Source organism: Galleria mellonella, unplaced genomic scaffold (genome assembly GCF_026898425.1).
Source record: "Galleria mellonella isolate WM207_F2 unplaced genomic scaffold, CSIRO_AGI_GalMel_v1 utg96, whole genome shotgun sequence".
Lineage (NCBI taxonomy): Eukaryota > Metazoa > Arthropoda > Insecta > Lepidoptera > Pyralidae > Galleria > Galleria mellonella.
Window position 1 is genome coordinate 5,498,234 of NW_026442179.1, and position 15,504 is coordinate 5,513,737.

At 36.7% G+C, this 15,504-nt stretch overlaps 1 protein-coding gene across 6 annotated transcripts in view; it reads left to right on the forward strand.

The window, feature by feature from the left end:
• The window catches only part of LOC113509151 (cholinephosphotransferase 1), a 29,382-nt gene that overhangs the window by 501 nt on the left and 13,377 nt on the right, over window positions 1-15,504 (forward strand). For 2 of the 6 annotated variants that reach the window (XM_026892457.3, XM_052902760.1), the window contains exons 2-7: window positions 2,561-2,801; window positions 11,200-11,358; window positions 12,075-12,203; window positions 14,212-14,343; window positions 14,730-14,888; window positions 15,289-15,414. In XM_026892457.3, coding sequence (XP_026748258.1) covers window positions 2,561-2,801; window positions 11,200-11,358; window positions 12,075-12,203; window positions 14,212-14,343; window positions 14,730-14,888; window positions 15,289-15,414 — 946 coding nt within the window. Of the gene's footprint in view, window positions 1-2,560; window positions 2,802-11,199; window positions 11,359-12,074; window positions 12,204-13,439; window positions 13,572-14,211; window positions 14,344-14,729; window positions 14,889-15,288; window positions 15,415-15,504 lie in introns of all 6 variants that reach the window. The other 4 variants (XM_026892461.3, XM_026892460.3, XM_026892459.3 and 1 more) reach the window with 4 other exon arrangements.

Genomic DNA, 15,504 nt, shown 5'->3' on the forward strand with positions numbered 1-15,504 from the left:
AATAAACTTTTCGTGGTCTAATGTTTACATCGTTAAATATGCACAATGGTGTGATTCACGATTGGCCAATGCTCATGTCGCGCGACACGCTTCTGATTAGATACTATAAAGAGTGTATTGTCTGCTAGCTTAATCTCATCTTTCTTATGACACTTCTTATTGTAATTATAAAACCATAATAATATAACTGTGATATTAAATCACCTTTTGATCTATTTATGTAGTGTACCCTTATAACAGGATTCTTATAAGATTATATTTGTCAGAAAAATTTAATATATAAAAATCCCTGTAATAATGTTCATTTACATACACTAATCTCCAAAACTATTGAACAAATTTTAGTATATGTTATCAATTTATAAATTATTCAACTTTACATTTATCAATATGCTAGAAAACTGACTGCACATTTTTTAGCACATTGGCTTGCCTTTCACATAATTATTACAAATTTTAATAAAATTCCAAATTATATTTCAATCCAACTTGAGAGTGGATACTTTTTATTCTGTTAAGTGGCTCTCATTATATTTAATAGAGCAAAACAAATATTGTTTTTTTTTTTGCTTATTAGCTAGTAACATACTAAAAATGTCTGTGAATCTATAATTTATGTCTAATATTTTCATCATTACATATTTAAATAGTTATGTTACATATTTACATAAAGACTAAATTATAATAACAAAATGTCAGCATTTGAATCAGTACATAATAAGTAGTACCTATTGTCACATATTTTCTTGGATTCCCTACTTGAGTTTCAATTTAATATTAAAAGACTTTGAGTACTTAATGCAGGTCCTTTATTCAATCAACTGATGACAATTGCAAAGAGTGTAAGACAAAAGATGTCATAAACAAACATCAAAATTGACAATACAGAGATAATTTAATGAAGCGCATGAACATTTGTAAATGATCCTTTTCTAAACTAATCATAATTTATGACACCTATGCTGAGCATTGGCATATTTAGGAATATTTTCCAGAAGGCGGGCTGTCCCTTCAAAATAATGCATATGTACTCTCTGATACCTTTTTTGTGAAGCTTTGCTCACATCCTGGTATAGGCGCAGCCGTATGCCCAAAACCCCCCACTCCTCACCTCTCAAATTTATTTATAATACTACATACTTTAAAACATATGTATTTATTTCTCTTTATAATCCAAAATCAAATATGTTGCATTCAACCTGATACAGTATAAATTTTTGATAAAAACTAATTAAAAATTTAATTGTTTAATAATAATAGTTAAGCTACATTAATCCTTAAAGGTCAATGTACTTATTATGTTTTATTGTTCTGTATTAATGAATGTATGATGCTACTTTTGTATATAACAACATACAGTATAATGTATGATACTTTTTTATATAGATGTTAGTTGTTTATGACTATAAATAACAGTCACCATTTTCTATTACTAATCTAATACCATCACACTGGGGGAAAGGGATTGTTAGTAATGGAGACTGAGAATCCTATTGCTAGCAATATACCCAACCAGGTTGACCACCTTGCGGTTCTCCCTGGAAACTATCATGGTTAAATCCTGTTGAATTCATCATGATGGGCTAACTGGCCTGTTTTCATTCTTATCTATCACCCTTCACTGGTGCTCCGCCAGCGTAACTCTGTTAGTGCAGGCGGGGTAACCATATCATTTTCATCCATAAAAAAAATACCATCACACTGATAGCCATTCTAGATTGTCTAAAAAATTAAAAGAAAAAGAAGGATTAGACAAACATGAAATATTCTTTATAAAATTTGTGTTTCTACTGTGAAGCAGTTATGTTTACATAACTAGCTGTGTTTTGGTTTGAAAGGTAGAATATGGCAGTGAATTTACAAGATACAAAGGAATAACATCTGAGTCCTCAGGAATGGCAACACATGGGGGTTATCACGCGTAAAGCAGTATACTCTGTTATCTCTTTGGTACTGCTCATGTCTATAGGCAATGGTTACCACTTTACATCAGGTGGGCCGTCAGCTTGTTTGCCATTCTAAGTTGTATAAAAAAAAACTTTTTCAGAAAAAAATTATATTACTAAGTTTGCCATGCCATATCATTGTTTTATTAAAAACAATTACTAAATCGACTTAGTGTGATCAGATAGACCGTCTCCGAAGAACTGGCATGTTTATGTATGGGGCGAGCTATATATAAAGTCGGCCTTAAAGGACTTCTCTGGAATTCCTTAAAGGAATGTCTGGTAACCCTTAAAGGACTTGCCGTGTATTTTACTTCACTAATACTAAATCTAACTAGATGATATCTATATGTAGAAGATATTTAAGAAAAAATAATAATTGCTAGAAAATTTGTCTGACTAAATGTTTGTTCCGACATCACACAAAAACTGCTGCACCAAATTGGATGTGATTTTCACAATTGTGTTCCTAAAGGTCAAATGTAAAACATGGTGTATGTTTTATTTTGACACTCCGGGCCTATTTCATTAGTTTATCTACTACTGAAACCCAATTATATGAAGTAGGGGGCATGAAGTTAGTGTACATATAAAAACATCCCTGTATATTTCAGGTACAGTCCAGACGCGCGGCAGAATCCACCGGGGTGGTCGTTCGCACTATGTGCACTAGGAGTGTTCATATACCAGAGTCTGGACGCCATCGATGGCAAACAGGCGCGGCGGACAGGCAGCCAGTCGCCGCTCGGGGAGCTTTTCGACCACGGCTGCGATAGCATATCTACCGTGTTCATAGCGCTCGGCGCCTGCATAGCAGTTAGACTTGGCGAGTATCCCACTTGGATGTTCTTTCAGGTGAGTCTTTTGCTCTACTAATATGTTATTTGTTATGATTTCTGGTATAGCAAATAAGGCGGCCTGCCTGATGGAATGGGGGGGGGGGAATTGTTAGTAATGTAGACTACCAGTCGCATTGCTACCAATATCACATATAATAAGTCGACCTCCACATGGTCTCCCCTGGAAAGCATCGTGCTGAATTCCAGGTGTATTTATCACGATGTGCATACTGAACTGCCTTTTCATTCTCACCTATCATCCCTTACTAGTGCCTCGTCTGCGTATACCGTTAGCGCAGGCGGGGTTACTATTTCATTATCATCCATAAAGAAAAAAATATCTTAACCATGTTACGTGATTAGTACTTCTCAGGAATTGCTATTCCTAAGAACTTAATGTGTCTGAAAAACTATGCAAGTACAGCTTTATTTATTAATGTTATAAAATTTTGGCGTCAGGCAGGCGGCCAGTTGTGAAACTATAAGCCAAATCTTTTTATAATATTAATAGGAAACATATTACGCCGACCCCAAATAATAAATGGCATAAGGGTAGGAAGATGGTAAATAAAAAATATTGATTAAATTTATAAAGTCTTTAAAACCAAAATAAAAAAAAAATTTACAAAATGCTTATACACCTCACATTAATACAAAATTCAAATCCATAGATTATTGTCTTTTGAATAGTCTCATTTATTTTATAGTATGCTTTAGTTCAAGGAGTCTTTTTTTATATTTTCCATAAATTTTCTTTCATTTAAATTTAAAACATCATATGTAAGTTTATTATAAAATGTGTACAGTGTCCCATGAAAGATTTACTTTCCAAAGACGTTAACCAGGCATATTCAATTTATTTATATATTAAATTGAAAGTAAGATGGACGTATGTTGACCAAATAGTCGACGTGCTGAAGAAGGGCCAAATTAAAAGTACCCGTAACCGGCGAGCGTGTATGAAAAGATTGATGAATGTGGAAGAAGCAAAAGAGGTTTGTTTGAATCGAAGCATTAGGCGTTCCATTGTTTCTGCCTACCCTAATGGGAGACAGGCGTGACTCCCATTAGGGTGTATGTATGTATGTATGAAAATAATGAATTACATAATACTTTTGTAAATATATTGATATGGGACAGTAAATAAGTATATTTGTCTTTTTTTTTTAATAAAACCTGTGTGATTTAGGATGAAGTATTATATGTATTAATCCAAGGCAAAGTCTATTTTTGTACCAAATGACATTGAAATCTGATCGTAGTGGTCAATAAATATCTCTAGTTACTGCCCTGTCTTGAATTACAGTACTATATTATTGCGACATCAAAGGAAATTTGACAACCTTGGTAGTGTAACGTCTCTCCTCTTTGGATGGTTGTGAGATCGATCCTCACAAAATACAAACTTTTTATTCATGTATTTTATAAAAGAAATATATTTTATCATATGTATGAGTCATACATTCTGTGATATTTTCAATGATTGTAGTATCTCTCGCACTCATACTTCAAGTGCATCACTGGTATTCTTATCGCTAATGCAACAGCAGGAAATTTCTAATTTTTAGACCCAAATTCGTGTCGTACCGGAATTGGTCCAGTAAAAGGAACTTAACTTTTTTATACAACTTAGAATGGCAAACAAGCTGACAGCCCACCTGATGTAAGTGGTAACCGTCGCCTATAGACATGAGCAGTACCATGGACATAACAGAGTATACTGTTTCGTCCATGATACCCCCCATGCGATGCCATTCCTGAGGACTCAGGTGTTATTCCTTTGTACTCTGTAAATTCACGCCATATCCCACCCTTCAAACCGAAAAACAGCCATGCAAACACAACTGCTTCACGGTTGAAACACGAATGGGACAGAGGTACCCATGCAAGGTGTCTTATCGTAAATTAACGCTCACCCCACTTACATTGTAAATGATTGTGTACAATTTTTTGTATACATTCTGCTTTAATAATTTATCGCTTTCGGCCCAGTGATGATAAATCAGTTATCTTTGTGTGTATAGTCATGGAATGACATAATCATAATTGTGATTTATATACCTACGTCTTAATACATTAATCGCTATCTCTTATATGATCGCTAACTATATCCCGCGGCTTCGTCCGTAGTCTTATCGTGATGTTATACAGTCTTCCTCAATAAATGTATTATAAAATGCAAAAAAAATCTGATCCGATTGTTTTTTTTTTCAATGGATGACACTGGAATGGTAACCTCGCCCGCGCTAACGGTATACACCGGCGGGGCATCAGTGAGGGATGATAGGTGAAAGGGCAGGTCAGTTAGACCATCGTGATGAATACACCTGGAATTCAGCACGATGGTGGTTTCCAGGAAGGACCACGTGTAGGTCGACCTGACTGGATATATTGGTAACAATAGGACTGATTATTCGCATTACTAACAATCCCTTTCCCTGGTAGTTCCAGAGACTAGTGTGTTCAAATAAATACTTATTAATGTAGATTTCTCTATCGATTCCTTCAGGAAAAGTTTTAAATCTTTCCATTGTTAGTTGATTATTACGCACTGTTCGTATTGTTATTGAATGAATGAATGAGTATACTTTATTTGCATTATACAATATAGGGGAAAAGGGATTGTTAGTAATGGAGACTAAGAATCCCATTATATTATATATTCAACCAGGGCGATCTCCTCGCGGTTCCCCCTAGAAACTATCATGATTAATTTCTGATGAATTCACCATGATGGGCTAACTGGCCTGTTTTCATTCTCATCTATCACCCTTCACTGGTGCCCCGCCGGCGTATCCCATTAGCGCAGGAGTTACCGTTACCATACCATTTTCACCCATAAAAAAAATATAGGGGGAAACTAACACAATTAATAAATATAACGATACAGTTGTATAAGTACAGTAAGGCGGACCTGAGTCCTCAGGAATGGCAACGCATGGGAAGTATCATGGGCGAAACAGTACACTCTGTTATGTCAATGGTACTGCTCACGTCTATAGGTAACGGTTACAACTTTCCATCAGGTGGGCCGTCAACTCGTTTGCTATTCTAAGTTGCATAAAAAAAAAATGTTAATTAAATCACCTTAAAAATTAATTTATATATAAAAACACGAATACTGGCCAATAAGTGCGACGAGTGAAATGTGTCTAGACCGTTAATATAATAAAAAAAAAAAAGAAATTAGATAGTAAAAGTAAAATTGTAGAACGGCGCGGCGTTCGAGTCATGACGATTGGCTGAATGGCGTGCGCGCAGATAAGTCAACAGATAAAACAGTTACTTTTCGTCTTCATGTATTTCTGTTTTTAACTGAGCGTACGTCACAGTATTATATCTACCTATATATAACTAACTTGCCCGCAAATTCGTACGCGTGGACTTTGGTAATAGGTAAACCAATGAAATGGATCACTAGTAGACGGTGCGTCAAGATAGAACACACATAAAGGAACGTAACCGCATCCAATTTTGTGCAGTAGTTTTTGCTTGTCAGAACCAATATCTAATATATAAAATTCTCGTGTCACGGTGTTTGTTACCAAACTCCTCCGAAACGGCTTTACCGATTTTCATGAAATTTTGTGTGCATATTCGGTAGGTCTGAGAATCGGCCAACATCTATTTTTTATACCCCTCAATGATAGGGGTGACCCACCCATAAATTTTTTTTTGACAAATTTAAATAATGTATATGGCAAAACAACGTTTGCGAGATCAGCTAGTTATACTATAAAATTATATTGTCTTATATTGGCTAACGTCTATGTAAATCCTTTTCACAGTCTGGTGGATACCGAAAGGTCGTTATGTGGCAATATTAATTCAATAATTAGTGAAACAGCGCACTCAAATACTACATTGAGTTGTACTTTCAACTAGTAACATACCATCTAAATGCACACGTCTGGTTTTCGCTATCAAAGGAAATGCATATTATTACTTGCACAACCTAATTGAAATTAAATAAATTGTGTACTAGTTATTCGAAACTATACAATCCTAATTTTACTGGCGAGACGGCGAAAGTGAAAGGCTTGAGTTTTACAAAAATACACTCGAAAGTGAGATAGCTCTAATTACAAATGTATTATAGGAAACTTACTCTAATATTATAATTTCACAGCAACAGCGAAGCGCCCATATATTCCACTGTTTAAAGTGTTTCAACTTTTTACATAATTCTCTGCGCTCATGAGGGTTTAGTTGAAAAAAAAAATAGGTTTTAAACCACCAAATGTAATTTTAGAAGCAGCAATATTGGTCCTCAAATATAGAGCTGCTCGAAGGAGACGAAAGCCCTTAAAAGGCAGGATTCCTGTTCCCAACATTCACGTTGATATTCACTTAGTGGGTAATTAGGTAATTATTATATTTTTTTATACCACTGAGGTGGCAAACAAGCATACGGCCTATCTAATGGTAAACAGTTTTCGTAGCTTCCGCCTGCAATATCAGGGGCATTACGCGCGCGTTGCCGTCCATGAAGAAACCTCTTTATCCCTTTTTTGAAGAACCCCATATTGTAGTTTATTGGAAAAACCTCGACAGGGACCTATATATAAATATTTACAAGGTTATTAATCAATACTGAATAGATAAATGATAAGTGCATCAATTTACACTTTACGTATGTTCACGAATCAAGGAAATAATTTGGTAGTATCATGGATAGCTCGTTGCCCGAGCAAAATTCTTATTCGGGAGTCTTGCCAAGGCGAGCGTCGTGGCCAAAATGCTGGCTGGACTGATGCCAATCAACGCCATTCAGTTTTTACCTAAACCGGACGAGCTACTGGTAAATTTGTACCACCTGCTTATTACATTAGCAAATTATGTAATGAGTTGTCATGTTCTCCAGAAATGTGTTGTTTCCTCCAACTACGTTACGCAATTTTCTGAAATATAAGATTACAATCTTTACCAAATTAGTTTTTTGCAATTATACAATTAGTCTGACATTAAAAATTCTCGACCAATCTTTTATAAAATGTCGTTTTTACATTATTTGTTTTCCATGCTTATATATCTAGTTTCATCTAATGCAAAAGAATAAGGGGGAAAGGGATTGTTAGTAATGGAGACTGAGAACCCTATTGCTAGCAATATATCCAACCAGGTCGACCTAGCGGTTCCCCCTGGAAACTATCATGGTTAATTCCTGATGAATTCATCATGATGGGCTAACTGGCCTGTTTTTATTCTCACCTATCACCCTTCACTGGTGCTCCGCCAGCGTATTCCGTTAGCGCAGGCGGGGTTACCATACCATTTTCACCCCTCAAAAAAAAATGCAAAAAAATAAAGTCAAACAAATATGATGTCCTTGAATGTTTGGATCTCTTTTTGAGCTGCCGCTCATTCATTTCTTTGAATTACGTGTAACTATAGAACAAGGATCTGATATTAATAAAAAGGATTCAATATATATGTAGATCCAAAACACCTGCAATATATCTAATCCACTAATGTATACTAATTGTGTATAATCTAACTATAATATAACTGTTTTGAGTACTTCGCAGAGATTATTAAGATCACAGATTAAAAATATCGTACTTTTATAGACAAAACGGCGTAAAAACTCCTTCGTTTTTATGTTGACCTGGTACCCGCGAATACATGACCGTTATAAGAATATTTAGAACCAAAGTTCACTTTCTTGTTCAAGATCCATTACAAAGCGAAAAATATTAACCGAAAATCAGGTTAAAATGAATCAAAAATGCATGATAAAGTCATCTTTTGCGAACCAGTTAATACATAACGGCATTTTTTTTTTTATATCTAAAACAGTCCGTTCTTCAATCTTGATGTTTCCGTATTGTCATTTTTTTTTATAGTTATCCGTTTAGAGATAAGAGTGGTCTGATCGTATGATCAAATCGTCAACTTCCAATTAGGTGGGTGTACGTTGATAACAAAACGTAGTTATCGGTAGCGAACCTGCATTTTGGTTTGATAGTGTATAAAAAAAATAAAAATATAAAAAAAAAAAGGAGTACTCGAACCTGCATTTTGGTTTGATAGTGCGAGTACTCGGTTACGATTGCTTAGGTTATGACGCGTTTATTGAACTTCAATACACTTCGATAACTACAATGTTAAATGCGAACGGTAACATAAATAAAAAAAAAAACTTGGTATTTACAAATTGATATTATGAGTATTTTTTAAAAAACTAAATTAGAAATCGCAAACATATATGCTTAAAGCTATAAACCTTTATGTTTTTTTTTATACAACTTAGAATGGCAAACAAGCTGACGACCCACCTGATGGAAAGTGGTAACCGTCGCCTATAGACATGAGCAGTACCATGGACATAACAGAGTATACTGTTTCGCCCATGATACCCCCCATGCGTTGCCATTCCTGAGGACTCAGGTGTTATTCCTCTGTACCCAGTAAATTCACGCCATATCCGAACCTTCAAACCAAAACACAGCCATGCAAACACAGCTGCTTCACGGTAGAAACACGAATGGGACAGAGGTACCCAAGCAATCGACTTTTGTACAAAATCTCCCTCTGGCAAATATTCAGGTATGTAGTCAGATGTATTAGTCGACTGTTGCCATTATGGTAAAAATAATACACAATATGCCCACATTTTTCCGAAAAATTTTTTTTAATAGGTGATAATGGAATGAATGGTAACCCCGCCTGCGCTATTGGTATACGCTGGCAGGGCACCAGTGGGGGATGATAGGTGACAATGAAAGCAGATCAGTTAGCCCGCCGTGACGAATTCCACTAGAATTAACCACGATGGTTTCCAGGGTATACCACGTGGAGGTCGACCTGATAGGGTGTATTGCTGGCAATGGGTCAGCTAGACCCCATTACTAACAATCCCTTTCCGCCCTTCCGAGAATATTAGAATCTAGATCCATGTGATACGACGCCCTTATCACCTTTTATGTGTTAGTAGGTTTTACCCACTTTGTCCACATAACCGGGATATGTATACTGACCTTGATTAAAAGTAGCCTAGATCCTACTGCATCGCAAATAGTACATGTGTATCAAATTTCATATTTATTCATAGTTATTGATCAAGTCTTTGAGGTCTTATAAGGTAACAAGTAAACTGCCTTTCACATTTATAATATTAGTAAATATTGCCATAAGATATAAAAAATAGTCTTTAAATCACGGGTCATCTATTCATACGATCACCATCAGCTTCCTTGCATTCTATATTCTGGTTTGAAGAGTGAGAGATTAGGTTGCAAGTTTTCATGATTCCCAAGCCATAGAAACGATATTTTCAAAAAAATTTTAAGCATTGTTACTCAGGATGATATGCTGTTCGAAAATGTATGAGTTATGGTGAAATAGAGAAACTCGCATACATAAAACCTAGAAACTTTGCATTCCCTGTTTTGGATAGTCGTGTAAAAAATCTGTACACACCAGTATATCGTTGAAGCAGTATTTTAAATCGAATAGCTGCAGTTAAACTCTTCTTTACATGTCATCTGCATATGTTTAATTTTAAATATATATATATTTTATGTATACAGCTGCAAATATGCATATTTAATTTGACACGTCGATATTTGGTTAACTGTGGCATACGCAGATGTAATAAAACGAATTTGATATGGGGTTTATGTAGGAGATATTGCATCTAGGTTCACCTGATTTGCGATTTGTTTTGCAATTGATATTATTATTTTCTTATAATGTTTCTTTGCAAGCTGTAATCTGTAATAGACTGGTATCTTGCTATCTATATGACTGCTAGGGAAACTTTGTACAACAGTCGTTTGCTTGAACAGCTCTATCCCATTCGTGTTTCAACCGTGAAGCAGTTATGTTTGCATGGCTGTCTTTCGGTTTGAAGAGTGGGATATGGCTGTGAATTTACAAAGTTTAGAGGAATAACACCTTAGTCCTCAGGAATGGTAACGCATGGGGGGAGGGGGGTTTCATGGGCGAAACAGTATACTCTGTTATGTCCATGATACTGATCATGTCTATAGGCAACGGTTACCACTTTCCATCAGGTGCACCGTCAGCTTGTTTGCCATTCTAAGTTGCACAAAAAAAAGAAAAAAAATCTTTACTGGAAATTTCCAGTGACCATTTTGAAACGTTATTTTTAGGTCCCTCACGGGGTAGACAAAGAGAATATTTCTACATGTTTTGCTTCATCCACTTCCATAACTCATGCACATCCTTTACACTGCTTCCGAAGACACTTGACTTCTCTTTCAGCTGTTGAGATGAGATGCTCTAACAACATTTTATAGGACAGTCTATCTTTTCTCAGTATTGCATCCTTATACGTCCACATTTTCATAAGAATTATAACCTCTATTTCTTTTTTTCTATATTTGAAATTTGAATATTTTAATTTTCATATTTAGAATTAATTCTATTTGTTTTTTTTTTTCTTTCAGTGCGTTTGCGCAATGACCCTGTTCTACTGCGCACACTGGCAGGCGTACGTAACGGGTACACTGAAGATGGGCCGTATTGACGTCACCGAGGCCCAATACTCTATCATCGCCATACATCTCGTCTCCGCCACGCTTGGCCCTGATTTCTGGTCCACTCAGGTAATGCTATCGTCAAAATTGTTTTGTCTTTTAATATTTTGTGTCTCTTTTACTAATTAATTTAAATACTTTCACGTTTATAGGCGACGGTTACCACTTTCCATTAGATGGGCCGTCATCTTGTTTGCCATTCTAAGTTGTATAAAAAAAAAAATTAAAATGTATTTACTGCTCTGTTATATAGTAATATAAAATTGAATTTATATAATAAGGCAAACGATACAAGCTGTAGATATATATTATGAATAATAATATAAGAATATAAAATGTAATATTTCTATATCTATGTATAATATATGTTACACGAGAAATAATTTAAAAACACCCACATGCATTGTACTCGTATTGTAACTTAACAATTTATATATACATATATTTTATATGTATTAACTTTTTATTTTTATAAATAATGTGTAAAGTTGTCAACATCAAGTAATTTATTGTTGTTTTTTTAAGACAGTGACGTACAACCTGCATTCTCGTCATTTGCATCGCCCCAGTATTGGAATGCATTTATTGATTCTAATAAGTTATTATACATTTTACAAATTTTACGCAACTAATTAATAATCCTGATGTTGTCTCATCCGAACTACATTTTATTTAAATGTCATCCCTTGTATTAATTAAATTAACATTTTTACTAAATATAAATCTACACTGATTTATGTCACCCTTGGCCCGTTCTCAAGTGTGTATCTAAAATGGCCGCATAGATCGCAGGCGCGCTAGAAGCTCGGTACTCGCTGGCTCTCGCGGCGGTGGCCGGCTCCTTCCTCACCGTAGGCACCCTCGCCACGGCGATCGTCGCTGGCGGCGTCGGGAAAAATGGCTCCACCGTCGCTGTGAGACCCCGCTCGTTTACCATACACTCCGCCGGCGGTCTGGGAGGCATACCATCTATATACACAAAATTTATATAAACTTGTACATAAAAAAATACTTTTTAAATATATAAATGCAATAATCTTTTTCACTTCTTATATTTAATTCCGAAATACTTTATTTTTGTAAAATACAAAAATTTAAACTTCATTTTTTTATTATTAATAAGCACAGTACCTTACCAATTATTTTCACATAAGTTCTATTCTTCTATAGTTTTCAGGTTATTTTAACAGTATAATTATTTTTTAATTTCATTACAAATTTTATTATTTAAATAATATCAAATAATGGATATAAATAACTTACATCTAGAAGTAAAATACATAATCATTAACAGGCCAGGGTAGGATACATTCAGTACTACCTAACTCCCATGCCGCCGGCCGAGTGTATTAGTTCGGAATTCTTGAATGCGCTCAGCTTTTAATTCTCTACTGTGAAGTCATCGTCTGTTGAATTAGTTATGATGATTAGTTTAATGTAGCAGTTATTGGTATCATTATCAATTGGCTCTTGCACACGATATCTATGTCTGTGAACAAAAAAATAATAAACCAAAATTTCAAAATTGTATCTACAGCATTGTCAAGATTTGGTTTTAATACACTTCGTTTGTAACGGCCAACGTAAATCTGAGACCGCTTCCACACGACTGTTGTCTCAGATAATATTATATCCATTGCTTATCATGTGGGTTTTTTTAATGGCATGTGTCCTCCACGTTAACTTCCGATTATGCTCACTGTTATTATTTATTTGGTATTATTATTTTTTTTTAACATGAGCATGGTCTATAGGTCCCTTGTACTTTAAAATTATGTAGGTCACATGATAGTTTTAAAGTTGATGTAAAAATGGCTGGTTCGTCGCCGATGTTAAATTTTTGAACTCAATGTGGGTCTTCACTCATTGATATTTCATTATCTAGATTTAGTATTCCATGTCTAAATAGTAAACCAACTTAGAATATTGTTGGCCAATTACGTCACACCTTTACAATTGACTAATTATGTGTTCAATTTATATTTTATTTACGTCCTTATTTGTGTACTAATAAAGTTAACATTAGCATGTGCCATGAAGATATGCATACCCTGAAGATGACCATTCATGTTAAACTATGAATACGGCCGCAAAAGCTGATGTTGGGTTTTGGAATGTTGTGAAGTTGGAATATTGTGATGGTGCCGCAGATCCCGGCGGTGGGTGCGCCGTGGAGCCTCCTGGTGGTCTCCATGTGTTTCGCTGCACAGTTGTTCTTTGTGGTCAACTTCTCATCAACATTCCGGGTTAGGGGCTGCGGCAAAAACGGATCCACCGTCGCCGTAAGATTGCCATCACATGTTTCACGCGTCATCTATTGCTACTTACCGACAGGTAGGGCGAGACAGTCATCAGCGGTAATCATCCTTGATTTGTAATTGTAACAATTAGAATCATTTTGAAGTCGTTTTATTTTCCTGATACAAATTTCGTGCCTCCCATACTGACACGACGCGTACAGTGGTCGTAAGCATGGGAGGTTCAAAATGTATTTGTCAACTCATGTTTTTTTTCTTCATCGTTTCTGATAGCGGATGTATGCGCTGGTTACCAATTGTTTGACCGTATCGCCTCTCGCCTGTACGAATGCTGACTAATAAATCACTGTTATTAACAACTGCACAATAGGTACACGATGGCCATTAAGTCATTACACTGTTTCTTATTCTAAGTGCTTCTCAAACGGGGTTGGTTCAAGTTCACCGCTTCATCGGAGATATTTCACAGGTCCAAATAAAAAAATAAAAAAACAATGAGTGAAGACAGCACACGCAGTTTACCTTAATGTCATTTCAGTTATTGATATTAATGGCATGTTTGTATTTCTTTTTTTTTTGGCCTCCGTACGCGCCGCGCCGCGCCGCGCCGCCGTCCCGCGCCGCTAACTTTCACGTCATCGCATGTCCTCGCCTAACACAACAGATACCGAGTATAGACACCGGTATCAACCTACTGTCCAATTACGGAGTGATCGCCCTGTCCGCGTACCTTATCGTCGGATACGTAAATGTCATAATGAAGGGCGGAGTGGGGAAAAACGGCTCCACGGTCGCTGTAAGAAATTTATTAGCATTGAGTCGTGTGTACACTAACACAAAGCAGCACAACGTGACAAGTACATACTAATGTGGTGATGTCACGCCGCGGTGTTGCCAGCACCGAACGCCCAGCGACGGGCCGCGTACCGCTCGCTCTTTACCGCCACCGCCACCGCCACCGCCATCATCATCAGTGTTGTTTGTGTTGTGATTGTGCTGTTTTCATATTTTGTTGTGTCTAGTCTCACTAACTACTCGCTTGTACGTACTTAGCGCATGCTTTTACTGTAGCTTTGTTTATTTATTTTTTTGTATTAGTATAAAAAAAAAATTGGAAATTGATTTTTGCTTGAACATGTGAACGCAATTAGAACTAGTTACATCCCGCGGCTCCGCTCGCAGGGTACGAGCATCCTGTCGCCTGTGATACCGTTCTCGCTGGTCGTGGTGCCGGCGTTCATCATCTTCCAGAAGAGCGAGTCGCAGGTGTACGAGAACCACCCCGCCCTATACATACTGGCGTTCGGGATGGTCGCCGCCAAGGTCACCAATAGACTAGTGGTGAGTACACAATGGTTTTGGTTTTTTTTTATTCTATATAGAAGGGCAAGCAAGCTGACGGTATCCATTTGATGGAAAGTCGTAACCTAAGTGTTATTCCTCTATACCAAGTAATTTCGCTGTCATATATGGTGGGTATATATGTGTGTGGAGCGGTATATAGGTGTGCGTGCGTGCGTATAAAGGTATGTTTGTGACTGCGTATATATGCTTGCGTGCGTGCGTGCGTGCATGCGTGCGTGCGTGCGTGTGCGTGTGTGTGTGTGTGTGTACGTGTGTGTGTGTGTGTGTATATGTATGTGTAGGTGCTCATTATGCAAAACAGTGTGTCTACCGCTATGCCATATTGTCAAATATATCAGATGATCGATAACTAATAAATTTGGTCCGCATTCCGCAGGTGGCTCACATGACCAAAAGCGAGATGGAGTACTACGACTGGTCGCTGCTGGGGCCCGCAATGCTGTTCCTCAACCAATACTTCAACAACGCGATACCCGAGTACTACGTGCTCTGGTTATGTACGGTACGTACGTGATGTACGTACTTCGTATAGTGTGAGATGACAAGCTGACTGAAGGTCCACTTGACGGGAGGCAGGAGGTACCCTCCGCCC